A 27,908-nucleotide genomic window follows, 5' to 3' on the forward strand; every position below is an offset into this window, starting at 1 on the left:
GAAGGACGCTACGTTATACTGCACAGCACACTAGTTAATAAAGAATACCTACTTGTCAATACCTACTGCCCCAACGTGGACTCCCCAGAGTTCTTTGACGCTGTAACCACCATACTGCTAGGCTATGTAGGAATCCAGACTATATGGGGGGGAGACCTAAACCTTATTCTGGACACAACTGGCACTGCCACTCAAGCCCTGTCCAGTGCTGCATGCAGGCTATACGGCCACATGCGGACACTTAACATTTGTGATGTCTGGAGGACACTACACCCCCAGCGTCGGGAATACACTTATTATTCATCTGTGCATGACAGTTCATCCAGGATAGACCTGTTCCTTGTGTCAAGTGAAACCATGGGCAGGGTGGAGGGGTCCTGGATCCTACCTCGCACATTCTCCGACCATGTACCAATTACACTATCTGCGAGGCTAGGTACACCCACCCCGACATTCAGCGCTTCAAATCTGAGGCCCTCAAAGATATAGTGTTCAAGGCCGAAATTCTGGCAGATATCGAATCCTTCTTTGAGCACAACTCTCTCCAGGGCACATCAGTTGCAGTTAGGTGGGATGCCTTCAAAGTGTACATCAGGGGAATGTCTATCTCACGGGAGGCTGGGGTACTCAAAGAAATCAGAGCCACCCTTGGTCGCTCCAAAGCCAAACTGAAGCAATTAGAGCTGCAATGCCCCACAGGTGCTGAGCCCGCTATACTCGCCCAAATCACTTACGAACTCCAGGCATATAACGCACTGCCTGCCAACGAAGTCCAGTACTTTAGCCGCCCACAGGCCGCCAGGAAATATGGCGAGGGGGACAGACCGGGGAAAACACTAGCGATACTGGTGAGAGGGGAAACTTGCCGGACCCAGATCACTTCCATCAAAGATCAATTTGGCAATACACAGTGGGCGGACCAGCAAATTTTAGATATATTTACCGAGTTCTACAAGTCCCTCTACTCCCAACCTGCCGAACACACTGAACAACACATATGCGAGTTGTTTGACCAGATCCCCACTACTGAGATGTCCCCTCCTACCCGGGACCAGCTGGACTCCCCAATTACATTAGACGAGGTGATGACGGCCATCTCAGACTTGCCCAAAGGTAAGGCGCCGGGCCCGGATGGACTCGCCACCGAATTTTACCAAGAGCACGTTGCCATACTAGCCCCCACACTGTTTGAGGTCTGGGACGAAGCACTCCGTGTCTCTATCCTCCTCCCCTCCATGCGTGAAGCTGTTATTACGGTTCTGCTCAAGACTGGTAAACCTGATGACGAATGCAGGTCCTATAGGCCTCTCTCCCTCATGAACCTCGACACCAAAATCTTCGCAAAGATCATAGCGAGCCGCTTTCTGCCCATTATGCCACACCTAGTCCATGAAGACCAGGCAGGCTTAGTCCCTGGTAGGTCCACTTCCCACAATATCAGGAGACTGTTTAATGTTATGTACCGTATAGACCAGGACGTCCAGGCCGTAGCGGTTACCCTGGACGCCCAGAAGGCCTTTGATATGGTCTCTTGGAGATACATGTGGCTGGTGCTGGAGACAATGGGCATCGGCCCAAACATGATTGGGTTCATCAAACTACTATACACCTCCCGTGTGGCGCGAGTAAGAGCGAATTCATTGACATCCGACCTTTTCACACTCTCCAGGGGTACCCGACAGGGATGTCCCTTCTCCCCGATTCTTTTTGACTAGCAATAGAGCCGATGGCGGACTACGTCCGTGCACACCATGCCCGCAAGGGTCTAAGATTGAAAGATGACCACGAAATCATATCTCTATATGCGGACTACGTTCTATTATACATCAGAGAACCAACAACCCACCTTGATCCCATATTAAGAGATATCACTCGCATCGGCACCTCCCCCGGATTCACAATCAACTATTCAAAGTCTGAAATCTTCCCGCTTACTAAATCACCACCGAGTACCCCCTACGCTGGTCCCCGGATGGTGTCAGATATCTGGGAATGCAGATATCCCTAACTAAATCCTCCCTACTTGCCGATAATTACTCGGTGGTGGCACAAACAGTTGAGGCTAAGATATCACGGTCGCGTTCTCTCCCGTTATCCATATCTGGTCAGCTTTCCCTCATTAAAAGGATTCTGCTCCCCAAGCTCCTTTACACTTTCAGCAACATAACTATATGGCCGGGGAGGGAATACTTTGCTGAACTACACACACTTTGCGCACAGTTCCTATGGCATTCCGGTGCAGTGCGCAAGAAGTGGACGGACATGGTGCTTCCATATAAACAAGGGGGATTCACAGCTCCGGATCTGACACTCTACTGGACTGCGGCCCAGGCCCAACACGCCACTCACTGGTACCCTGGACTGCACGTCAAATTGGAGCGACTTGCAGCCGCTGGTACCAACACCATGTCTCTTATACTGCATCGTCATTATGCACCTGACTCTCCTATTGACCCAATCAGCGGGACCATTCATGCCTGGACACGCGTGCTATATCCAACAACCAAGCCCTTCCCATACTATAAATGGCTCCCTGTATGGGCCTTCGCCGGCCTGGAACCCACACATGACACTGCTCTGGCCCGACATTGGGGGGCACTGGGATACCAGGCGTTATCCGACTTATACCCCAAATGCAGGTTCATTGATCCCCAAACATGGAACTAAGGGCACACCAGATCCGCCTTAGAGACCCTCCAATATTACAGACTCTGGGCCGCGTTCCGCACTAAATGGCCCTCATTTCCAGGTGAGCCCCCAGATAACCCGGCGATCGCATATATTGCTAACTCTGGCGGCGCCCGCGGCGTCGTCTCCTCACTATATAAGATCCTACAGGACACTTCCACGACCCCATCTCTTAGGGCACACGATGAATGGGCAAATGAACTGGGCCTAGAAATATCCGACGAGACCTGGGGGGAAATGTACCTACACACCCAAAAAGTCTCCCTCAATTTCCGCCACCGCAACCATGCAGTACAAACTTCTAAACAGGCACTATTACACCCCACACAGGACCTCGAGGTTTACCCGCACCATGGTGCACCTATGCCCTCGTTGTGGTGCAGAAGAAGATGATAACCTACATATGTTCTGGACCCGCAATGGGCTATCTGATTTTTGGGAAAGCATTTTGAAAACACTCACTGCAATAATTGAAACCGTGGTTGACCCTGATCCCTTAGCAGTTCTGTTTGGGGCTTGGAAAACGGATGAAACTAGACGCCTGGCTAAATTTCTAAACATAAGCTGTATGATTGCCAAAAAGTGTATACTCCAGTGTTGGAAAAGCTCCTCGCCCCCGGCCTTTCAAAAATGGCTGCGCCTGCTCACTTGGTCACGAAATTGTGAGGAGGAATACCTGACTACACTTCCCGCCCACTCTCACCCCAAGAACATCTGGGGTGAATTCAACACTTATCTTAACAGACAAAGCGAGGGTACACCCGAGACTGGATTGTCCCCTGCCCATCAGGATCTAATCCTACTTCGTGAAGCCCTATACCCTCTCTTCTCATGTGATGCTCTGTTGCAAATGCTGTGATTGTTGTACTTTGATCAATGTGCTGCTCTGTGTTATAACTGTTATATACACCTGTTGCCTTATGTACGTGCCTTGTGAACCTCTGCCATCAAAAATAAAAGTTTTTTAAAAAAATAACTTACTACAGAGGGAGCTCACCCTGCACTAAGCCCCATACTCCCTATCTATCTGACCACACCACTCCCTCCAGTGCCGCATGATGAATGAATACGGTATATTTTTACAATGCTCCACTTTCGTTTGAAGCACTTGTCCGCCTACGTTAATGTTATCCATTTAATTCACCCGTTTCTTATTTTTATCATGTTTTTGTTTTTTCTTGTCCCTTGTCTGTGACCCACTTTGTTCACATCCTCAAATTCGCTCACCACTTGTACTCATTTTTTAGCTATTTGTTTTGTTTATTATTGTTGCATTTTTGGTACACATAATACCTTACACAACATATCAGCTATTGTAAAGGCACACTTCCATGGAATATCTCTGCCGGCTCTAAATGTGTTATTGTAAGTCACTTCCGATCAAAATTGGCATCCTTGTTTTTCAAATAAATACAAATAAGGTATGGTATCTGCACAGTAAAGAGGAAGACATATGTTGTAATTAATATGCGCTGTGCTCAGTCGGAATAAGGAAACCAGTTAGTTTTGAAATATCCATGTTTTTCAAAGCTTGGAAAAGTGGGTTAGATAGTTAATTCACCTGATGTAAGTTCAATTAACACCAAAGCAGAAACTGGGATGAAATAAACTCAAAAAATGGTATGCACACAAAAGTGACAATTGAAGTTTAAATGACTTTGCTTAATACTATATTGCATGGTTTGACTAGGAATTCTTTTGCAACTTGGAGACAGCATCAGAAGATAACTGCTCCCAAAGTGTAGTTTTGGGTTTTATGAAAACTGCTCGTTTTTAAAGATCCACAACTGGATAATACGAGGACAGAATCTGTAAATAACTGGGCATTTCAACAATGCCAACAAGACAACTGCTTACCTCTTAAATTTATCTTTTCGGTCCTTCACTTCATCTGCTTCGTTGTGTGAGAAAAGGTCAGCTATTCGTGTTAGTAAATTTGCATTGATACAGTTCATGTTGCAAGGGGTGGCTACTATTGTACTCATGTTTCTATGGCAAAATTGGATGCATTCTTCTACCTGTGGTAAGAGAAACAAAATATATCAACTGTGCAGGGATTTTTATTTTTGAGTCTCCAAATTGATTAAACTGACGGTTAGGGAAGGATTTTTTCAAGCTCAATGTGTCTGTTTACAGGTTTGATCCAAGTATGTGCATTTAAAATGGGCATCTCACAAAAAAGGCAATATTGTAATCTAAGCAGTTACTAAAAGTAGAAAATGAGATATGGGGTAGATATCCGTTGTAGGCATCATACCTGCACCACCTCCTTTATATCCAGCAATTTATGCCAACAGAAAGACCCTTGACTGACTGGGTAAGCCCAGCTTTGTTAAATGAGGGTTTGCAATTAATACACATAGTAGACTAACTTCGTGCTTTAGTGGAATTACAATATTTTTTTAGCACATTATCAAAATTGATCCCATGGGGTTTTGTCAATTTGGGTTGCTAATGTACAGTATGTAGAAGTCATTTCATTATTTTTGCTCACAGTGCTCGATTAAAATATATAACAAAATAGGTTTTCTTTCTAAAGACTCTTTTTCATTCAAGTAGAATATTAGAAACCAGTTAAACATTCCGGAATGTAAACAGCACATCTTATATAGAGCAATGAAAATGATATAACAAAGCACCCAATCTTCTCAATAACGGAAAAGGAAACCGTCTTTAGTTACCTACCAAGCGCCAATCATCCGACAATATAAGAGTGACATTCTTTATTATGAAATAATGTGCCCCTTTTCATGTCATTTTGCTCACTTATGCAATACTTTCTTTTTTTTTTAAACATGTTTTATTGGTTTTGCAGTTAAGTATAAACATCAACAGTGTCTTCGATTTTCACCCACCCACCTTTCTCCTCCCTTCCCCCTTTCCCCTTGGTGATGTGTGATGGTGCTTTAGTTCGGGTATGATGACAGTTACAGGATGTCCAAAATTCTGATATTGTATGGGCACCACTGGAGCCTATAGTCGATTTGCAGGTAGGTAATGACGTGCCCTCAGTCTTTCCGAAAAGCTTCAGGTGGTCCTTGGAGTTTGTAGGTCATCCATTCAAGTGAGATAAGTTTCCACACCTTTTGCAGTCAGTCATAGGTTGTGGGCTGGGATTTTTGTTTCCAATGTTGGGCAATTGTTAGCCACGCCACCATTACCAGGATCATTACTTCCCTCTGCTGTGGTTTCTTGTGGGTCTTCTGGCCTTGTTCCCACAGTCCCGTCAACCAAACTTTGTCTAGCATTTGGTTCGTCTTTGTATCATTTTCTTTGCTTGGGATTTCACCTCCACCCGGAATTTCTGAAGGCACGGGCAGCTCCACAAAATATGTTTCCAGTCGTCATTTGTGGGGCATCCTCGCCAGTATTTGTCATTGGTGGACGGATACATTGAGTCTTTCCGAGGCATAATGCCATTGCATAATTATTTTCTGCCACATTTCTCTCACTTGCATTGAGCGCGTTAGCTTGGGGATTATGCGCCATACGTGATCCCATTGTTGCCTTGTGATGGGTTCAGCCAGCGTCCTTTCCCATCGTTTCGTATAGTTACATTGTATTTCTTCCCCTTGATCGTTCAAGAGTTTGTAGAGATTGGAGACTATCTTTGTGGCGCCTATGTCTGTTGTCATGAAGTTTTCAAACAATGTTAGCAGTCTTGTGGCGGTTTCTTTGTTGTGGGTGGAGATAATCCAATGTTTGGGTCTTTATCCGAAAGGTGATGGGTATGTCGTCAGGGCTCCTCTTCTGACCACTGTGTCTCATGCTTCAAGCCCCGCACCAACTACCTCGCTTATCTTAGTATTGGGATGTCTGTAGCGTTTGTTTAACCATAGTAGATTAGAGAGGTGTGAGCCCGCCACAGCTCTGTCTTGTCTGGTCCATATGTGTTGAGGTGATTGAGCTACCCATTCTTTTATCACTCTCAACTGTGCTGCCTCATTGTACCTATGAAAGTGGGGGAGAGCTAGTCAGCCTTGGTATTTCTGAGCTGTTAGGGTCAACATCTCAATTCTTGCAGGTTTGTGCTTCCATATAAAAGGTACTCAGCTATTTGGCTCAGTGGTCTAAAGAATGATCTCGGGATCTTCACTGGAAGTGTTTGAAAGTAATAAAATAGTTTCAGTAGGATTGACATTTTTATAACAGTCAGTCTCCCCCGCCACGAAATGCTAAGGGGGTTCCACTTCGTTAGGTCTGCTTTTAGTTTGCTGAAGAGGTTTGGACTGTTGGCGTTATACATTTAGTCGATTGAGGGAGTTAGTATGATCTCTAGGTATATGATCCCATTCGGGGCATTATTCAATTGGGTTGTTCTGGCCAGGTTTTCTACTATTGAGGGGTCCTCCGTTAGGTTTAGTATTTCTGATTTTTGTTTGTTTATCTTTAGGCCGGAAACTGAGCCAAATTGGTCTAATTCGTTTATCAGCTCAGGGAGTGAGAGCTCTGGGGTCGTCAATGCGATCAGCATGTCGTCTGGAAAGGCCATTGTTTTGTGTTTGTCCCCTCGCTTCATTATCCCCTTCACCAGTTGAGTTTCCCGAATCCGTATAAGGAGAGGTTCCAGAAAGATGGCATACAATAAGGGTGAGAGTGGGCACCCTTGTTTGGTGCCTTTAGTTAGAGGCACTGGTCTTGTTAGGGTTCCATTCAGGGGTATCCGTGTCGAGGGTGCGTTGAAGTTGGCCTTGATAATTTGTAGTTATTTCTCTTCAAAATCCATGCTTCCATGGTGTGAAAGATTTGTGTCCACTCTACTCAATCAAATGCTTTCTCTGCATCTAGGGACACGCCGATAGCTGGTACTTGTGTTCGTTCTGCTTTTTCGATTAGGGGGCTCACCCTGCAAATGTTGTCTGCTGTTTGTCTTGTGGGTATAAATCCGGATTGGTCAGGGCATATTAGTGTGGGAAGCAGCCGTGTGAGTCTCTGCGCCAAGATTTTCGTATATAGCTTTGCGTCCAAGTTCATTAAGGCTATTGGTCGATATGAACCCTGGAGTGATGGGTCCTTTCCTGGTTTGGGAAAGATCACCAGTGTTGCCTCGTTCATGGAGCATGTTGTGTTCCCTTTGCTCTTGAAGCTGTTAAACAAGTTTGTTAATTTTGGGGCCAGCACCTCCCGATATTTCTTGTAGAAGGCGCCTGGGTATCCGTCTGGGCCCGGCACTCTATTACTGGGGAGTTGTTTGATTTCATTGCGGACTTCCTCCAGTTGTATGTTCCTTTCTAGAATCATCTTGTCTGTCTTTGAGATCCGAGTTATTCTCCCAAGGTATTCCTTCTGTTTGTCTTCTCTTGGTTCATCTGATTTGTACAGGGTCTGGTAGTAATCCTGCATGATTTCCCCCATTTCCTCATTTGATGTCTTAGTTTGACCATTTTTGTCTTTGAGTTGTCTTCCTTCCTTTTTTGCATAACTGTCTTGCCAGTAGTTTGTCCGCTTTGTTGGCGCTAATGTAGTATTTATGTTTTAAACGTAAAAGGCACATTTCCGCTTTATGCTTTGCATCAGAGGCAGCTGGCCTTGTATATGTTTCAGGGCCATCTTCGTTTTCCTGCTGGGGTTGTTTGCTATATAGTTTTGCAATTCTTTTAGCTTCCCTTCCAGTTCTTCCTCCCATTTGTTGCGTTGTTTGTCTCTTTGTGCTTTTATGACAATTAGGTTGCCTCGTAGTACCGATTTGAAAGCGTCCCAAACAATGTTCTGGAGGGAGAGGGAGGTCTATGTGTTGTTGTCGGCGAAGTATGGATCAATCTTAGCTTTTAATGTTTCTACTAGCCAATGTTTGCTTCAAGCCAAAATTATGAACTCCCGACTCACTCTCCCTACCCCCCCCCCACCGTCGCCCCCCTCACACTTCAGATGCCTCCCACACCTTCTCCTTCAAAACCATCCTGGAGAAAGACATCATTAACTTAATGAAAGGCATCAAACCCTCCAACTGCAAAGGAGACCCCTACCCCGCCACCATTATCAAGGATTGTGCCGACTCCCTCGCCCCATTTCTCACAGCCTTTGTCAACGCCTCCTTCACCACAGGGAAAGTACCATCATTACTCAAGGAAACATGGGTCAGGCCTCTCAGAAAGAAACCCACACTTGACCCCACCTCACCCAAAAACTATAGGCCCATCACCACCGTCCCCTTCCTTCTTGAAATGCTGGACAAAGCAGCTTATCTGCAAGTTCAACACTTCCTCGAAGAGAATAAACTCCAAGGTCTAAGACAATCCGGTTTCCGTCCCAAACATGGGACTGAGACCGCCCTTCTCGACCTCAAAAACCAGATGGATGATGCAAGAGACTTAGGCAAACCCGTCCTGTTCCTTCTCCTCGATCTCTCTGCCGCGTTCGACCTTGTTGATCACAACGTCCTATGCCACCACCTGACCTCCACTGCGAACTTCTCAGCTCATGCTAGTGCTTGGATCACCTCATTCCTACAAGGAAGAACCATGCAGGTCTTCTCTGACCTAGCTACTGCTTCACCCACCTTTATGCTATGTGGGGTACCACAACGCTCATGCCTCTCTCCCACCCTCTACAATATATTCACTTGCCCCCTCTTCCTCATCCTTGACGCCATGGGGATCTCATATACTAATTACACGGACGACACGCAGATCCTCCTAACTCTGACTGGCGACTATGACACTGACTCCAAGACCCTCAACATCATCTACAACACCATCCAAACCTGGATGGCTGCTAACAGCCTCTGTCTCAACTCAGATAAAACCGAACTCCTGCTTGTAGGCTCCCCCGACACTCTCAAAAAACTCTATGACCAGTTTAGCCACTTCATCATCGACTCCATGAAAATACCAGTATCTGAGTCAGTAAAAACCTTAGGTGTCTACCTGGACTGAAGTCTGTCCATGACCAGACAAGTGAATGCCATTGCCTCCTCAGCTGCCTACCATGCTAAACTCCTCAATGCAGTCAGACCCTACCTCTCCATCGACACCTGCACAAACATAGCAAGGGCTATCACTGGATCACGGTTGGACTACTGCAACGTTCTCGTCTTGAGGACCTCCACAAAGAACCTTGAGAAACTACAAGTTATCCAAAACAATGCCTTACGCGCAGCACAAGGCATTTCCAAAAGGGAGCACATCTCTACTGCCAGAAGAGCCTCCCATTGGCTCCCCATAAAAGAGAGGATCATCTTCAAAGCCCTGACCCTCACCCACAAATGCATTCACCTCGCCGCACCAGCATACCTATCACAAAGGATACACCCTGCCTGTTCCTCAAAACCAACTAGGACCCCCTATGCTAACCTACTCACCCTACCCATGGTAAAAAGAGCAAGAGCAGGTGGTGCTAGCTTCCCCTACCTAGCTGCCCTGCACTGGAATACCCTCCCCACTGCCCTGCGAGCTGAACCTTCACTCACCGACATCCGACATCCGTAAAACCATGAATGTACGTTTTATGCATAACATGTATTACATCCCTGCGCTCCAATGTTGTAACATCTGCATAATGTAACTAAGCCTGTTGCAAGTAACAGCGCCACAATGCCCCTGGGCTGTCTGTGCGCTATATAAATGTAAAAATAAATAAATAAAATAAAATGCTGCCTTGTAGTATATCTTTTGGGAATTTCCATGTCTAGATCCCTCCCCGCGTCTTATTTATGTTGAATGTTGCCGTTGTCAGGGCATGAATAGATAAGGCGATCGGTCCTTGTTCTATATCGCCTGCCTTACCCACTAGACCTGTGGAGGTCTAGACGTAGTCTATCCATGCTTGGGAGCTATGTACGTGTGAGAAGTGGGTGAGGACTTGTGCTTCCCCTCTCTTGGCTCGCCATAGGTCATGGAGCGCTAGTGTCTTGAAAAAAAATGTCAGGGCTTTTGAGGGGGCATTTTTCCCTGATTGTACCTTTGCGCTTCTATTTAGTTTGGGATCCCATGCTAGATTGAGGGCTCCCCGTAATATTATTTCCCCTGTGGCGAACCCCTCCAGAGTCCTCAGGGACCCTTTTATGAAACTGTCCTGGCCCGTATTGGGAGCATAAATCGAGGCTAGTGTCAGTTGTTTGCCTTCTAAGTCTATATTGAGGAATAGGTAGCATCACTCTTTGTCTGAAAGGAAGCTCTGGCGGCGTCCATTTCGCCTGTTTTGTAGGGCTATTAGGAAACCCGCTCTCTTTTCCCTGCGTTAGCTTGGTAAATTTGTGATGCCCCTCTAATCTTAACTTGGCTCCTGTCTGCCTTCTTAATATGTGTTTCTTGGTACATAGGAATGTCCGCTTTCAATCTCCCAGTTAATCGTTCGAGTTTCTTCCTCTTAATTGGTTTGTTCATCCTCCGGACATTAAATGTCAAGACTTTCAATGGTTTTCCATTTCTGCTAGCCATATCCCATTACATTTGTTCCTGTGTCCTTATGACCCCACCACCTGATCATTCTCCTCTTAACCTCACTCACTCTCCTCCATCCTTTGTTCTGTTCCCACACCCCATGTCCCCCTCCATCCCCCCCTTTCCCACCAACTTCCCTTGCCCCTGAGGAGGGCCTATGTTCCTCAGGGGCCTCCTCAGGGATGAAGTGTCCCTCGCGCCTGGCCTCCAAACAACCTCAGGTTTATCTTGTGGGGGTTCCGTAATCCCACTTGAGATACCAACATTGCCTTTCCTCCTTCTCCCCCTGAACCGGGAGTCTGATTCCAAGTGGAACCCCCCCCCCCTTTGACATGGTGTGGTTGTTCCTTAAATGCCTTTTGTAGATTGTCAGTTTGTTATTTAGTCTTCATCTTCTCCTGCCTCCTCGATTTCTCTTCTCCACTGTCTTCCAGCCCCCCAGTTTTCCTGGGCCTTTTGCTCATCCCTGAGACTGGTCCTGGTCGCTGTTGTCATCCTGGTGTATGTGTAAAATGTGTTGCCCCCTCCTCGCATGTTGTGATCCTGTGTTGTCGTTCCTCCCATGTAAATTGTAGTCCGAACGGGACATTTGTATCTCACTTGATTGGTTGTTAGATGCTGGACTATGGGCCCCATTCTTTGCCTTTTTTGGAGGGTAGGTTGTGCAAGGTCCTGGTATAGTTGTACTTCCAGTCCATTTACTCGCAGTGGGCCTGCCGTTCTTGCTTTACGCAGGATCTTCTCTTTTTGGGTAAATGATGCGATTGCTGCTAGCACGTCCCTTGGCCGTACCCCTTGCTCGGAGGATCTTCTTGGGCCTACTCGGTGTAGTCTGTCGACCTGGACTTGAGTTTCCGTGTTCCCTGTAAGAACTTCTGAGAAGAGTTGGAGGACGGTGTCCGTTAAATCTTTGTTGTCTACAGATTCCAATAGGTTTTTGATTCCAATGTTGGATCTTCATGATCTGTTTTCAAAATCCTTGCATTGCAGTTCCACGTTACTGGAGAGGCGGGATATATGCTCTAGTACCTCGTCTGATTTTTGAGTGTCTTCTTCTATTTGTTGCACCACTTTTTCTAGGGTATTTGTTCGCTCTTCCAGTTCCGCAATGTCCACCTTCACCTTCTGTAGGGATTGTTTCATGTCCTCTTTCAATGTCTTAAATTGCTCCTGGAAAGAGTAGAAATTGATTCTGGAAGTCTTTAAAGCAATTTTGCATGTCCTCTTTCGTCATAGCATTTTCCCCCCAAGTTTGCAATTCCTGTGGTGTCCGTCTGATTGTGGTTATCCACTGTGCGCCTGCTTGTGGGCCTGGTTCACTCCACTGCGCTTTTTCAACCAGGTATGGCGGGGGTGTAGGGTTGGTCGGTATCTTCTTTCCCCTTTATACTTGGTGAGCTGTGTATTGGGGAGGTTCCCTCGTGTTTATCTCTTCTTTGAACTCTTCCCGGAGGACTTGTGTAGGGCTGTTTCCTCCTGCTTCCCTTTATCTTGGTTCCCCCCTATATTTAAGTCCCCCACTCGAGGTGGAGGCTTATTGCTTGTATTTTGCGGGACAGAGGGAGGTGTCTGTGGTTCTGTGGTGGAAGGGATTCTCTGTAATGCCTGTGGGTTCTGGCGTGGGTTTCTCCCCTTCTTGGTGGTGGAGGCTGTCCAATGCCCCCCTCAGCGTTGACCTTTATTTAATAGGGGGATGCAGTTTCTATGCAGCAGTATGGATTGCTGGCTGCTATTTCACACTATTTAGATCCAGGGGTGCCCCTTCGCGTTTGCTTGCAGTTTGTACTTACTGCGATTGTGAGTCTCTGCCTTGGGGCCTTCTGTGGGGTGTCAGAGGCGGTCTGCTGTTCCTGTTGACTCTATGTTACTTTCCCTCCAAGGGCCGGCACCGAAAGGGAGACTAGTTGCCTGGAGTGCTGGATGTCTAGTATTTCCTCTGGCAGGGCTCTCTTATAGTAGTGGCGGTGTCCTTAACTTCCCTGGTGTATCGGGTGTTGTCTCCGGAGCGCTGCGTGTTACATTGTGTATGCGGAGGCCTCTGCTCTTGTTTGGTAGTGTTGCCGTGCCCACCTTCCCTACAGTTGGCTCCAATTGTGTGCTGTGTGTTGCTCGGTGTCCCTCCTGCTGTGTTGCGTGCCAGAGGTTTGTGTCCCTCCCTTGTCGTTGGAGTCCTAGGATGGGTGGGGGTCGGGCTGTGTGTGGTGTTCCCCGGCTGCGTGCGACTCTTACTCAAGTGAAGGTAATCTTGTTCCTGCAACGCTGCGGGAGCCTTCTGACCCTCAGGGACTGGTCAGCTTTCCTGGTGCTGCTTCTTTTCCCAGATCGACCTGGGGGTCCAAGCTGTTCCGGTCCCATGTCGGGTCCCGGAGTTTGCTTCCCTCTTTGCTGTGGGGTGTCCTGGGAGCTCTTTTGAGGTGATCATGCGTTGCTTCTCCGCTCTGTTTGGTGCTCCGAAAGGGGTGGAAGCCACCCACGTTCCCTCTTGCACCACTTTGCAAATGCTGCTATGTTTCTTCCCAGCCCGCTGTTGGATTCACCTCCAACTGAAATCTGTATCGCGGCCCCTTTTTTTTTCTTTTCCTGTTATTCGTGAGGCGTTTTACTGTTTCTTTCCTTTGTCGGCTTATCCTCCGTTACTGAATAGTGTTCAGTGCCGGTAGGGGTTGGTTAGAATTGCTTTAGTGCTTTGCTTATTGATGCGGTCCGGCGGGGAGGCACACCTACGCACGTCCTCCTCTGCCGGCCGCCAGCTTGGGATCCCACTTATGCAATATTTTTAATAGACACTTCATAACAAATGCAAATATACATTTTCAAAATACCCCAGATGGCTGACTTCTTTTTAGTAATCGTACTTGTCTGAAACCCTTCCTCTTGATTCCTATGTTACAGAGCTTCCCTGCCATTTCTTTCAACTTCTGTTGATGCTGGGTTTTCAGCTCAACCCCTTTTCCACTCTCATGTGAAAAAGCCAACGCATGTTTCGACCGAAGTCTTTATCAGGGCTGTGCATGTGTGGTGATTGGTCAGGGTATAGTGATAAGGTGAGTATGTTCCGTTGCAACAGGTTTGTATCACATGTAAGAACAGAGCCAACATAATGTAGACATTTTTGTGCAGTGGAATGAGTGACATAGTACCAGTGACAAATGTACATAATCATACAGCATGATTGATTCAATTGTAAAATCACATAGTTTTTAATAGATATAGTCATGGAAAAAGCGTACCAAGGAGGGGAAGGAAGAAGAAAATTAAAGGTAAGTTAGCTTAACTTTTTCTCCTCTAAAGTACACACCTTACGCCCGGATATCTTACTATCCCCCTCATACACTCCCTCTTTTCTTTCTTTTCCAACTCCCTCCACCACTGTTTCTAATTTCGTATCTGTTTCAGATTCTGATGTTGCCCTTCTTTTGTCGAAAACCCACCCTACTGCTGCCCCTGGTGATCCTCTTCCCACCTTACTTATTACCCAAGTCAATCTGCTCCTGGTATCTTTTCATACCTCCTTTTTCGATATGTGTCTTACAACTTCCACATTTCCCTCTGCCTTCAAACACGCAATTATCATTCCTATCTTGAAGGAAGCCACTGCAAATCCCCTTCTTTTGTCAAACTTTCGCCCTATAACTCTCTTACCCTTTCTATCCAAGCTCCTTGAGCGCCTTGTTTATTCTCCAATATCAGCATTCGTCTCTGATCTCTTCCTCCTACTCAATCTGGTTTCCGATCCCGCCATTCCACTGAAACAGCTCTTACCGCTGTACTCAACTCTTTTCTCATAACTCGCTATTCAAAACACTCTTCTGTCCTTATTCTAATTGACTTATCTGCTGCCTTTGACATAGTGGATCATTCTTTGCTTCTTGACTCACTCTCCTTTGGTTTCCATGGTTCTGTTCTAGCCTGGTTTTCATCCTACTTATTTAACTGTCCCTTTGCCGTTTCTTGGGGCGGCAACACCTCTCCTTCCTTTGCTCTCGCCCACGGTGTCCCCCAAGGCTCAGTTCTTGGTCCTTTTCTTTTCTCTTTGCACACCTCCTTTCTTGCTCCCATTATCTCATCCTTTGGAGTCTCACACCACTTCTACGCTGATGACACTCAGCTCTTTCTTTCCTTCTCATCTTTCACTCCTGACATTCATCAAAATCTCTCAGCCTGCCTTACTGCCATTAAATCCTGGATGGCCTCTCACTTTCTCACTCTGAACGCTGGCAAAACCGAAGTTCTATTCTTTCCTTCTAATGTTCTCCCACCGCCGGCTCCTCCTCCCCCCATTTTCTTTCCTCCCTCCTATCTCCCCATCTCCCCCACTGCTCGCAATCCTGGTCTATACTCAACGCTAATCTTTCCTTTGCTCACCATATTTCTTTTACTTCCTGTGCCTGTCGATTTCATCTCTATAATATATGCAAAATGTGCCCTTTACTTACTTTTCACGCCACAAAGCTTCTAGTATCTTCCTTAGTCTTTTCTCAACATTTTTACTGATCTGTTATCTTCTTTGGTCTTCCTTCCTCACGTCTTGCCCCTCTTAAATCAATCTATCATTCTTCTATACGTTCACTCTGTCTTCTCTCCCATCAGGACTCAATTTATTCATCTCTTGCCTCACTTGGATGGCTTTTTTTTAACTCCCAACTCAAGTACAACTTCCTCTGTTTTGTCTACAAATCTCTCTAAAGTTTTGCGCCTAACTATCTTGCATCTCTCCTTTCATTCTATTCCCCTTCTCATTCTCTCCGCTCTGCTGGTCACTTTCGACTTAATGTCTGTGAGGAGGTGAGGGTGGACGGGGAGGAGCAGGACGCACGGCTGAGGGAGCCCGCTATGCCGCGGGCGTGTGCGACGCTGGGGGCGGCCGCCAGGGAGGCGTCCCTGTTGAAGGGAGAGCCTTGTGGGCGGCCCGCGACAGTGCCGGCGTGGCGGCCGCGGCGCCGCGGGTCCCCGCAGCCGCAGCGCCGCGTGTGTCCACGAGGACCTGGTACACTGGCGCTGCGGCTGGGAGACCCGCGAACCCGACAGGACTCGGCGGCCTCCGGCGGCGAGCGGCGGCGAGGCTCGGGAATTGGAGAGCCCGGCGTGTGCCGACCGCTCGGCGTCGGAGGTGCGCCAGACAGCTGGACAGGAGCACAACAAGGGGAACAGAATAGAGCCCCCTCCTTACCTCAAGCAGGGCAGACCCCTAACAGCAACCTGGGGCCTCGAACAGTACGGGCCTCCGGGAGGCATGCCTCAGGGGAGACGCCATGGGGAGGGGGCGGGGCCAAAGGAGAGGGCGTGGCTGACAAAGGGGAGGGGGAGCCGGAACCAGGCAGCCAGAGTAAGGGAGGAGGAGGAGAGGAGGAGGCAGCTCTATTTATAGAGGGTGGGTGCCTAGAGTCCCCACCAATCGGAAAGGGGGGGAGGGCAGTTGTCCCTGATTGGCCCTTTTTCCCTCCAAGCACCAGGTATAAAAGGGACTGGCCTAATGGCATTTTGGTTGCTTTTTGCAGGGAGAAGGAGAGGAGAGTGAGAGCAACTGGTGGGCCTATCCGGGTCCGGGAAAATAGGAGACACTACCAGAGAAGAGGAACTCCTGGTGCCTTTTACTCACAGTGAAGTAACTGTGGGGTCAATCCTGGAGTTCAACTACCGTGGTTAAGACATTACATTTAACCAGTGTGTAATAAAGGTCTACAAAACTCCACATCGGCTACTGTCCTGATTTCTACAACTGGCGTAGTCGGCAGGATTAAGAGAACGCAATGGAGAAAATAATACAGACATTGTCCGAGGGGCAACAACAGTTACAGCAGCTCTTCCAACTTCAGGCCCAGCAGGCGGCCGCTGATCGCCAAGCCTTTCAGCAGGCAATACAATTACAGGGGGACCTGCAGTCCACCTCTCAGGACCAACATCAAGAGACGATAAAACACCTGACGGATGCTGTCACCGGCACCCGGAACCAGCCCATGGTCCCTTCCGCAGTGTTGCAGAAGTTCAAGGAAGGCGAAGACCCGGCTTTCTTTTTTACCACATTCGAGAGGATCGCCCGAAACGCTCAGTGGCCGGTGGACCGCTGGGGCCAGTATGTTGCTCCCCTTTTGTCTGGCATCATGCAAGGTGCCTACCAGGCCGTTAACCCAAACGGAACCACGCCTTACGCTGAAATCAAAAAGGCTGTATTGGACCGGTTGGGACTTGATGAAGAGGCCTACAGAATGAGGCTGCGCGACACTAAACTCAGACCAGGGGAGAACCCACGACAACTCTTCTACCGGGTTAAGGACCTCACCGAGAAATGGTTACAAGTACCGGGAACAGGCCTCCCAGAAGTCTTAGAAAAGGTCACCCTCGAGCAATTCATTGAGGCCCTACCGCCTCCGATGCAAAGATGGGTCCGACAACATCACAGGCCCACCTTATCTGAGGCTGTCGACATCGTGTCAGCCTACCAAAAGGCAGGGGGAACGGGTAAACCTTTTGGAGTCGGATCTCCCATTCGCAACCCGATACCACCATTGGAACCCCTCACAACCAAGAGCCTGCGAGTAGGGCCTCCCAAATGGAGAGCCATGGAAGGACGCCCTTCTGGATCCGAGGAGAAGAGGAGCGGACCCGACCCACGGTCCACCCCGTTGTCCACAGGGTACCGGCAACCGCAATGTTATGACTGTGGTGAGTGGGGCCATATAGCCCGGTTCTGTCCCCGGAAGAGAGGCACCGAGCCGATGGAGATCGGATTTATGCGGACCGAGCAAGGACCACGATGCCAAGGTCTATACGAGATGGACGTCCGGGTAGACGGGAACCAAGCCAGGGCCCTACTCGACAGTGGAAGCAGGCAAACAGCGGTGCTACCAACCGTAAGTGATTCTCCTTATCTCACCAATGTTAGTATCCCAATTCGATATATACACGGGGATGTGAGAACCTACCCCATGAAATCCATAACAGTAGAGGTGGGCCCTAACATTACAGAGATGAGAGCTGCCGTCCTCCCCTCCTTACCCGCCCCAGTGGTGATTGGGACCGATCTGCCCCACTTCCACCAGACCATCAAAGCCCTAGACCAGGGATGGTGGGAAGAAGCACCCTTTGCCAGGGAGCCCATCCCCCCGAACACCCAGAGACGAGAGAAACCCGCCAGAAAAAGAAGGGAAGCTCGCCTTGCTCAATGCGCCTCCATGTATGCCACCCAACGGATAGCCTGGAACCCGGAGGACCATGAGGATTCCATCCGGGGAGAAACCTTGACGGACCCTACCTTAACATTGGCCCGCGAAAGAGCCATCACAAATGGGGACCCCGACCTGACCAAGGGAGCTGGTTTTACATCTAGATAGGGCCTGCTCTATCGGGTCTACCAAGAGGAGGGAGGAGCACGGAGGGAACAACTACTCCTCCCCAAAACACACAGGGGCATCGTCCTCCAGTTGGCACATAACCACCCGTGTGGCGGCCACATGGCCTCCCTAAAGACACAGCAAAACATTCTAAAACGTTTCTACTGGCCAGGGGTCTATGGGGAGGTGGCGAAATTCTGTAAGGAATGCAAAATCTGTCAGTTGACGAGTGGGGAAAAGCCAGCCAAGGCGCCTCTTCAGCGGATGCCCTTGATCACCATACCCTTTCAAAGGATAGGTATAGACCTGGTAGGCCCGCTCGAGCCAGTCAGTCGTGGATATCGATACCTGCTAGTCATTGTGGATTATGCCACCCGGTACCCCGAGGCCTTTCCCCTAAAGGGGACGTCGGCTAACCAAATATGTGACCAACTCATCCCCTACTTCGCACGGGTAGGCCTACCCACCGAAATCCTCACCGATCAGGGTACAAACTTCATGTCGGCGGTTATGCGACAAGTCTGTGAAAGACTACAAATCAGACGGCTGCGTACCTCCGTCTACCACCCCCAAACGGATGGGTTGGTGGAGAGGTACAACCAAACGATAAAGAAAATGATGAAGAGGGTAACAGGTCCGGAGGGGAAGGACTGGGACCGAGTCATATCCCTAATCCTGATGGTATTAAGGGACACCCCCCAGTCCTCGACAGGATTCTCCCCATTCGAGCTGCTGTTTGGAAGACAGCCCAGAACAATCCTAGATCTGGTTAAGGAGGACTGGGAAAACACTAAGGAAACGTCTCTCACCGAGTACGCTGAGGACCTTAAGAACCATCTGTCTACTTTGAGGGGACTAGCAGAATCCCATCTAAATATAGCCCAAGACCGTCAGGAGAAGACATACAACAAGGGCTGTCGCCTAAGAAAACTAGAAACCGGGGATAAGGTACTGGTGTTACTACCCACCAGTACGAACAAAATGTTGGCTCGGTGGAGAGGTCCTTATGTAGTGAAGGACGTGGTGGGGCCAGTGAATTACCGGATACACCAACCTGACCGGAGCCCATCACATAAGGTCTACCACATAAACCTGCTGAAGAAATGGACTGAGCCTGCCCCGGTCGATATTCTAGCCACCCAGGATACGGGGTTGATCCACGCAACCGGCCAATTGGATGCGGTACAATGGGGGGAAACGCTCACTGAACACATGAAGAACGAGATCCTGGAGACCCTCAAACCACATAGCAACACCTTTTCCCATTTACCTGGAAGGACCGGCCTAATGGAGCATCGTATCGAAACCCTAAACGGACAGACAGTCCGGCTGAGACCCTACAGGATCCCAGAGGCCCGAAGGTCGATCATTAAGAAGGAGATCGAAGAAATGATTAGGTTGGATATTATTGAACCATCAACCAGTGCGTGGTGTTCTCCGATCGTACTCGTACCCAAGCCAGACGGGGCTGTACGATTTTGTATGGACTTTAGGCAGCTCAACATGATATCCCACTACGAAGCCTATCCCATGGCCAGGATGGATGAACTACTGGAAAGGCTGGGTGCTGCCCGGTACCTCAGTACCTTGGACCTCACCAAGGGATACTGGCAGATTCCCCTACGGGAAGCTGACAAAGAAAAAAACGCATTTGCTACACCCCAGGGGCTCTTTCAGTATAAAGTACTACCATTCGGGTTGCATGGGGCTCCGGCCACCTTTCAGAGGCTGATGGACGCCCTCCTACAGCCCCACGACCAGTACGCTGCAGCCTACCTGGACGACATCGTGATATACAGCGCATCATGGAATGACCACCTGACCCATCTACGCGAGGTGGTCGGCACCCTGACCCGGGCCGGACTCCACATCAACCCAGTGAAATCGGTGCTAGGGACCCAGGAAACCAAGTACCTCGGACATATAGTCGGTGGCGGCGTGATTCGGCCACAGGTGTCCAAAATCGAGGCTATTCAGGGGATCCCAGTACCAACTAACAGAAAACAAATCAGGGCCTTCTTGGGGTTTATAGGGTACTATAGACGCTTTATTCCTGGTTTTTCTTCCCTGGCTGCGCCACTGACCGAGGCATTGAAAATCGGGGGTTCCCCGGACCTGTCAACCAATCGCGCAGCCATACTGGCCGTAGAAGGGTTGAAGCGCAGTATATCGTCCCACCCAGTGTTGGTATGCCCGGACTTCCGGAAGCACTTCTTCCTGCAGACGGATGCCTCTGGCATGGGGTTGGGGGCGGTCCTGACGCAGGAGGTAGACGGGTTCCCAAGACCGATCTGTTTTGTGAGTCGGAAGCTCCTTCCACATGAGTTAGCGTATTCCACTATTGAAAAGGAATGTCTCGCCATTAAATGGGCGGTGGACTCTTTGCGATACTACCTACTGGGGAGGAAGTTTACGTTGTATACAGACCATGCACCACTGCAGTGGTTGGCGAGACACAAGGACTCCAACCAACGAGTTCTGCGATGGTTCCTGTCCCTCCAGCCCTTCGACTTCGTTACCTTGCATAGACCTGCCAGCTTCCAGCTGGTGGCGGATTACTTATCCAGGTGTTCGATCCGGCCCGACCGGCCTGGATCCGTGGTGGGGGTATGTGAGGAGGTGAGGGTGGACGGGGAGGAGCAGGACGCACGGCTGAGGGAGCCCGCTATGCCGCGGGCGTGTGCGACGCTGGGGGCGGCCGCCAGGGAGGCGTCCCTGTTGAAGGGAGAGCCTTGTGGGCGGCCCGCGACAGTGCCGGCGTGGCGGCCGCGGCGCCGCGGGTCCCCGCAGCCGCAGCGCCGCGTGTGTCCACGAGGACCTGGTACACTGGCGCTGCGGCTGGGAGACCCGCGAACCCGACAGGACTCGGCGGCCTCCGGCGGCGAGCGGCGGCCAGGCTCGGGAATTGGAGAGCCCGGCGTGTGCCGACCGCTCGGTGTCGGAGGTGCGCCAGACAGCTGGACAGGAGCACAACAAGGGGAACAGAATAGAGCCCCCTCCTTACCTCAAGCAGGGCAGACCCCTAACAGCAACCTGGGGCCTCGAACAGTACGGGCCTCCGGGAGGCATGCCTCAGGGGAGACGCCATGGGGAGGGGGCGGGGCCAAAGGAGAGGGCGTGGCTGACAAAGGGGAGGGGGAGCCGGAACCAGGCAGCCAGAGTAAGGGAGGAGGAGGAGAGGAGGAGGCAGCTCTATTTATAGAGGGTGGGTGCCTAGAGTCCCCACCAATCGGAAAGGGGGGGAGGGCAGTTGTCCCTGATTGGCCCTTTTTCCCTCCAAGCACCAGGTATAAAAGGGACTGGCCTAATGGCATTTTGGTTGCTTTTTGCAGGGAGAAGGAGAGGAGAGTGAGAGCAACTGGTGGGCCTATCCGGGTCCGGGAAAATAGGAGACACTACCAGAGAAGAGGAACTCCTGGTGCCTTTTACTCACAGTGAAGTAACTGTGGGGTCAATCCTGGAGTTCAACTACCGTGGTTAAGACATTACATTTAACCAGTGTGTAATAAAGGTCTACAAAACTCCACATCGGCTACTGTCCTGATTTCTACAATGTCCCACGTGCCCCTTGTGCACAATCCCGTTTTTGATCTTTCCAACTTTTTGCTCCTTTTCACTGGAATCTTCTTCCTCCCTTTCTCCAATCCATTACCTCCCATTCCCTCTTTCGCTTTTCTTTAAAAACGCACTTACTTCAGTCGTTTGTTTGATTGTTACTGCTGATTTTGAACACGGATTTCCATTGCTTATTTTAATGTACAGTTAATTGTTCTCTGTAAAGCGCTTTGGTAAAACATAATAAATACAAATACAAAGTTAAGCTGAGGTGACTTAAGATTTATGTTTTCAAGGCTCCTTACCGTGATGAGCGAATGGAAGTCCTTGATTAAGGAATGATAATCAACTGGTTAGAGGTGGTGACCAGGCCTTCAATGTTGGTGCTGGTTAGCCACTTTTTAATTAAATGAAAATAAGCAGCGATTAGGGTTCCTGCATACGTAAGGTACATGGTAGGCTAAAGTATGTAAGGTATTCGGCAGGCTAAAGGTGCACGGTATTGGTATGGTGACCAGTAGACTGGGTGCTGCAACCTGGAGGACGGTGACCAGCTGGAGGGGGGTTTGAGGGAGTCCCTGCAAGATGGGCATGGTCAAGATGGCTATTCCAATGGTCTGCGAGCTGTCTGTCTAGTTGGCTGAGGAGGATATGATAAGGTAGTGATATCAGTCCAATGTGGGAGGTGCATGGTTTCAGTGGGAGTGTGGAGAGGTCCTAAGGTCAGGTAGCCAGTGGGAGAATAGTTGCGGTGCGGTTATGCAACAAGTGCATGTCAGAACATTGCTGAGCTGCGGTGTCATGATGGCAGTGGTTCCATTGCATGGGAATATGTGGGTGCTCATCTTGTGATGTGCTGGTGAGGCAATTAAGGGTGTATTCCACTGTGATGCGCCTTTAAGTGATGCAGGGTGGAGGAATTATGCCGGAGTCGAGGGGCGGCATCCTGTATCTGTGTCCCTCGGTATCTCGCGAATGAGCGTGTGCTGTACACTGGGCATGGTTGTGAGCAGGGTTGCACAAGCAGTGTGTGCGGGCAGGTGGGGCGCAAGAGGTGTATGTTGCGTGGGTGGCTTGCTGGTAGGACCAAGGTGAGATGGAGGCGCGTGGTGCTGGTGACTGGATTGCTGTGTGCGCAGCAATCGAATTGTTGGTGAGCTCAGCGAGTGCGTGGTCGGGCCCTAGGCGAGGTGAATTCCATACTAGGAAGGGAGAGGTGACTGTGTAATTAGGGATCTGCGGTATCGGCAATCTTGCAATTGCGTGCCGTGTCTCTGTAGGGTTTACAAGGATAAGTCCTAGCCATTGGTTGAGAGGTAGCGGGCCACTCATTGGCCAATAGCTTGTGACGTGGAGCAGCGTCACTAGGCCGTTGTCAAGGAGATGCAATGGATCTAGGCGAGGACGGCCTTCACAATGAACGGAAGGCGTGAGTTAGTCCACGCTGGACCTGGTTGAGGCTGATGCATGTTATAAGTGCCATAGCACCAGTGTGGTTACACCAGGTGATGGTGGGGCGGTGTTCTCCATTGTCAATGATTATTGATCATGCCAGCAGTCACTGATAATGAGCTGGTTGATCACATAAGCATGCTCATGACGTGACGGGTCAGTGAATTCAAATAAGAAACTGCCAATATTTATCAGTGTGCGATGGGATTATAAAGGTTTGCTTTACAATAAGCTTGGCTGTGGTAAGTGATGGCGATACAATAAAAGAGGAATTCTAGACACATCAGCAGTTACTCGTGGTGAGACAGGGGATACCATCTTATCAGTGTGTTGTAGATCTATGAGCTTTGCAGTGCACATGGCAGGTGTGCTTGGATGGTGCAAAGAGTCTTGCTGTGGTGCGGTTATCAAGGACATCAGTATGGGGGCGGGGGGACATAGATTTGGCACAGGGTGCCATCGTGTGTATGGTGAAGCCAGCATGGAAGACTGGTACTTTGCTTGCAAGGTATTAAGATACCTACGATGTGCGTTCCGTAATTGCGCAATTATTGCTGTCGTTTACACTATGTTGGTGGTGGCAATGGGCCAAGGTAATGCTCCTAGGAGGTGCATGTTAGGCAGAATCCTATGCAGTGCCCTTAGTGACCACTATGATTACAAGTGGCAATACAAGTTCACCTTTGGTACAAGCCTGTACTACACAGAAAGAGTGGTAACAGTGACTGAGCAGCCAGACTTATCTCAAGAGCAAATGAGCAGTAGTAGAGATTACACAAAGGACTACAATTACTGTGACTCAACTCAAGCAAACACTGACTCAAGGTTTCTGGTTAAAAAATATAAGTACATTTATTTTTAAACCATCTGTTCACAAAACACTTCACTTCTAGTAAAATAAAACCACACTTCAAATACCCTACACACAACCAATTCCCCTTGTGCAGAACAATTCAAGGTAAGTACCTTAGAATTTGACAGACCGGTGTTATGAAACAAAGACGTTACTGGGAGTACAAATGCGATCACTTTTTGACAGTAATGACAGTTCGGTCTTACTAAAGATAAGCGTACCCGCGGGAAGAAATGTAACCGTAGTCAAACACACTTAGCACATGAATTAACACAAGTGAGTTGGGGATAAAAATCATAGGCAATACTTTTATCAAGGTAGAGAGAATCAGAGGGCACTTTCTAACAAGAAGATAAAAGTCATGTAAGCCTGCGCCAGTGTCAAGTTGAACAGGGTTCCTGTTGCCGAGGATCACACGGGTAGAACAGTTCACGATTCAAGATTGCCAGGAGTACTTAGATATTGTCAGAAGAGGATGCAAAAGTTATGAGAGGGAAGGAATAAAAGGACAAGCCTTTGGTGAGGAAGAAGGGTTCACCCCAATTCCTCTAAGTGGGACACAGTACCTTAATCGTTGAAAAACGCTGGTGCCACGGCAGTTGTTCCTGGTAGTTTCCTGCAGACTAACGGTTCCTGGAGCTTCAGTTGTGGAGACAAGAAGGACGACGTCTGGAGTGATCTGCACTACCCAGGGATGAGGCCAGCAGCAGCGATGGTGAATAAAAGGTGCGCTCCTTTAAAACAGGAGAGACTCTTCAGGAGGCTATCCGGACCACTACAGCAGCATGCAGCGATTTCGACCACGAAGAGGATCCTCTGGCTGTGGAAGATCAGCTGGTTGATCCCACCAGGCTCAAGGGAAGAAGACTCCGGACCGGATCTTCTCTTGTTGTTGAAGGGTAGATAGCTCAGGACTGCAGCAGGGCTTCACCGGGACTCGGGAGTTACAGCAGCCGTCTTCTTCTCCGTTTCTCTTCGGTTCCTTGCAGTTCCAGTGGCGACTGACTTCCAACCCAAGAGTCCTGCCTTTTATGTGAAAATCCCCCATTCACACAGCCTGGCTGTCAATCACTCAGCAGGGGGGTTGTCCGGGCCGGACAACAACCTTAGCCAATCAATACAAAGTGTGACTTGGGTCTCCAAGGAGACCCTGTGCAGGGGGTGACTATAACCCTCCCTCACATTCTTCAATGTATTCCTTCCTATTTGCGTGTCCCAGTGGTCTCTGCTTTGGTCCTCGGCAGGATTGACAAATGATTTGAAATGAACACGTCTAGCCACTGGCTAGACGTGTTCATTTCAAATCATTTCGATGCTGGCCCGGAGTACCTGCAGCAAAAATATCGACCTTATGTTCCTGCCCACACGCTACGTTCTGGGAATCGCTCTCTTTTGGCTGTCCCCAGGGTTCGACGAGCAAGGACTGAAGGCCGTTCTTTTTCAGTCAAAGCTGCCACTCTGTGGAATGCTCTCCTCGACGCCCTTCGTGCGTGTCTGGTCATTTACAATTTAGGAAGGCCCTTAAAACTTTATTGTTCTAATTTCTTTTTTTCTCATGATTCATTTGCTGTCAGTCTTAGCGCCAGGTTGCGCTGCACCTTTTTGTGTGTGAAATTATAACAAAACATCTCACTGAAGCAATACAGCCCTCCTAGATTTACAGTAATTTCTGTACTTTTGTTTTATCTTCTTCAATCCCTGATTACATGTTTCTAGGTCACTGCACGACAACTTCATTGCCTTAATATCTTTACACATAATCCTCTTTGCAGAGGCTAGTTTCTTATTGAACACATGGTTGGTTTCACAAATGTATTCCTTCTAAAATGAGGGTCCAGTTGACTCTATTCACCGTTACTTCCATAAAAATATCAAAGCACTCAACATTGAAAATCTCAATTTTTCCAGTCAAGGGTGGTGTGTCTAATAATCAAATCCAGATCAGAGTTCAAAATCTCAATATTGGGGTCTGATCAACGGATGACATTTGCTGCACAGTTAGTTTTCACATTCTGTACTCGGCCCTGCACCCCAACAGTTATTGTTAAGTTGAATTCCGCTTTAAACGTACAGTGGTCGCTCCAGTTATTCTTAACAACCTAGAAGTCAGTGCCGCAATTTATCAGGAGAGAGGCTACAAATATATAGTCTAAAATCGAGGAACTAGACCCTCAATACCAAGTAGGTTGCATCAGAGTCTGTCTTGGTATAACTCTATTTATGGGAAACAGGCACAGAGCCTCCAAAGCAAGCAAGCAAGTCCTACCAGCTTGTGACTTAAACTCATTAGTTATCATATCCAAAGTCAAATCCCACGTATCCACTTTTAAATCAGGTAGAAAACAGCTTGAGTTCAAATCGCTTTCAATAATGATCCTCCCATTGGGAGCAGTGGTTAACCACATCTGCACAAGCTCAGTAATAGAGTTCAAAAATCATTTAAATCTGCTATACCCTTATGCCAGTAGAGACTTAACACTAGAATGCTAATTTGTGAATCAGAAGAAGTAGTTAAAACTGCCATAACCCCAAAGGAATGTTATACAATGGAACCGCTCTCATACTCAGCAAATAATTGATTGCAATCATGAAACCCCTCCCCACCTAAGCATTGCCCCCCTTTCTCGGTTTTGCTGATAGAGTAAAGACCCGATACCCGTCTAACATAGGTGGATCCACCAACCAGGTTTCCTTTCATAAAATAAAGTTATCTGCCTTTAAGCGCCTCAGGATTATTAAACAAGTGTCTCCCGCTTAAATTCCAAGATAAGATACTCAGAGGTAAATCACACTTCCCATCCATCTGATCCATGGAGGTGCGACAGGGCTGATTTTTTCCATAAGGTAGATGTGACTGAGTCCCAATCCATTTTTTTGGACCCAAAAGCACATTACCATTCATAATTAACCTGGCTCCAGATGGTCCAGAGTTTTTGACTATTTTAAGCCCACCCCCCGTAGACAAACTATTACATTCTTCCTCTTGATCAGACACATGCCTAAAATCAAACCCCAACTCAATTAGTTTTTGTCTCTCTGAAAATACCAACTCCTTAACCAGGTTAGATCTAAAGTAGAGCATAGAACAATCAGCATGACTGTGATCAGGAAATGCCACACAATCAATGTCCACTGATGTTAATAAGCCCAAGCTTGACATTTCAGAGAAAGTTTTAAGGACATTACTCCGATTCAGACACACCAACATCTCTGGGTCCAAAAGGCTAAACATTTTTAATTTGGGCTGGTTGTGATATTGCCCCAGGAAAGAGTTCTCAGGGGCAGGCAATGTCACCATATTTCGAGCCCACCCAATTACGATCCTGGGTGTCTGGCTGGACATGCCGCTCCCTTACCTGCTGAAAGATACTGTAAGGTTTTGGTCTATCCAATGAGTTCCTAGCCATAGCATCAACAATTTTCTTTGAGTCATGCAAATGTAATTCATCCAGTAATTGCCCGACCCTCAGACTCAAAGTGGGGTACAGATCTGGGGATCGACTCAACCCACCATTATATTTTGATTTAATACTCAAATCAAATACACTTGCTATGTCCATAGAATCAGGATTTACTTCATTATGGATTGATTGGACTGGAAAATAGAATCTCTTTAATAGACACTCCTGTTTAAAGGAGGGTTCCACA

The 27,908-nt window shown here is 48.4% G+C and overlaps 1 protein-coding gene across 4 annotated transcripts in view; it reads right to left on the bottom strand.

The window, feature by feature from the left end:
* Positions 1-27,908, bottom strand: part of SANBR (SANT and BTB domain regulator of CSR) — a 1,021,507-nt gene that overhangs the window by 607,027 nt on the left and 386,572 nt on the right. For all 4 annotated transcript variants that reach the window (XM_069608017.1, XM_069608018.1, XM_069608020.1 and 1 more), the window contains one exon: positions 4,546-4,706. In XM_069608017.1, the coding sequence (XP_069464118.1) occupies positions 4,546-4,706 (161 nt within the window). The remainder of the gene's footprint in view (positions 1-4,545; positions 4,707-27,908) is intronic.

The sequence above is a fragment of the Ambystoma mexicanum genome, chromosome 4q, assembly GCF_040938575.1.
Source record: "Ambystoma mexicanum isolate Mex_15411 chromosome 4q, UKY_AmexF1_1, whole genome shotgun sequence".
In the NCBI taxonomy this organism is placed as follows: domain Eukaryota; kingdom Metazoa; phylum Chordata; class Amphibia; order Caudata; family Ambystomatidae; genus Ambystoma; species Ambystoma mexicanum.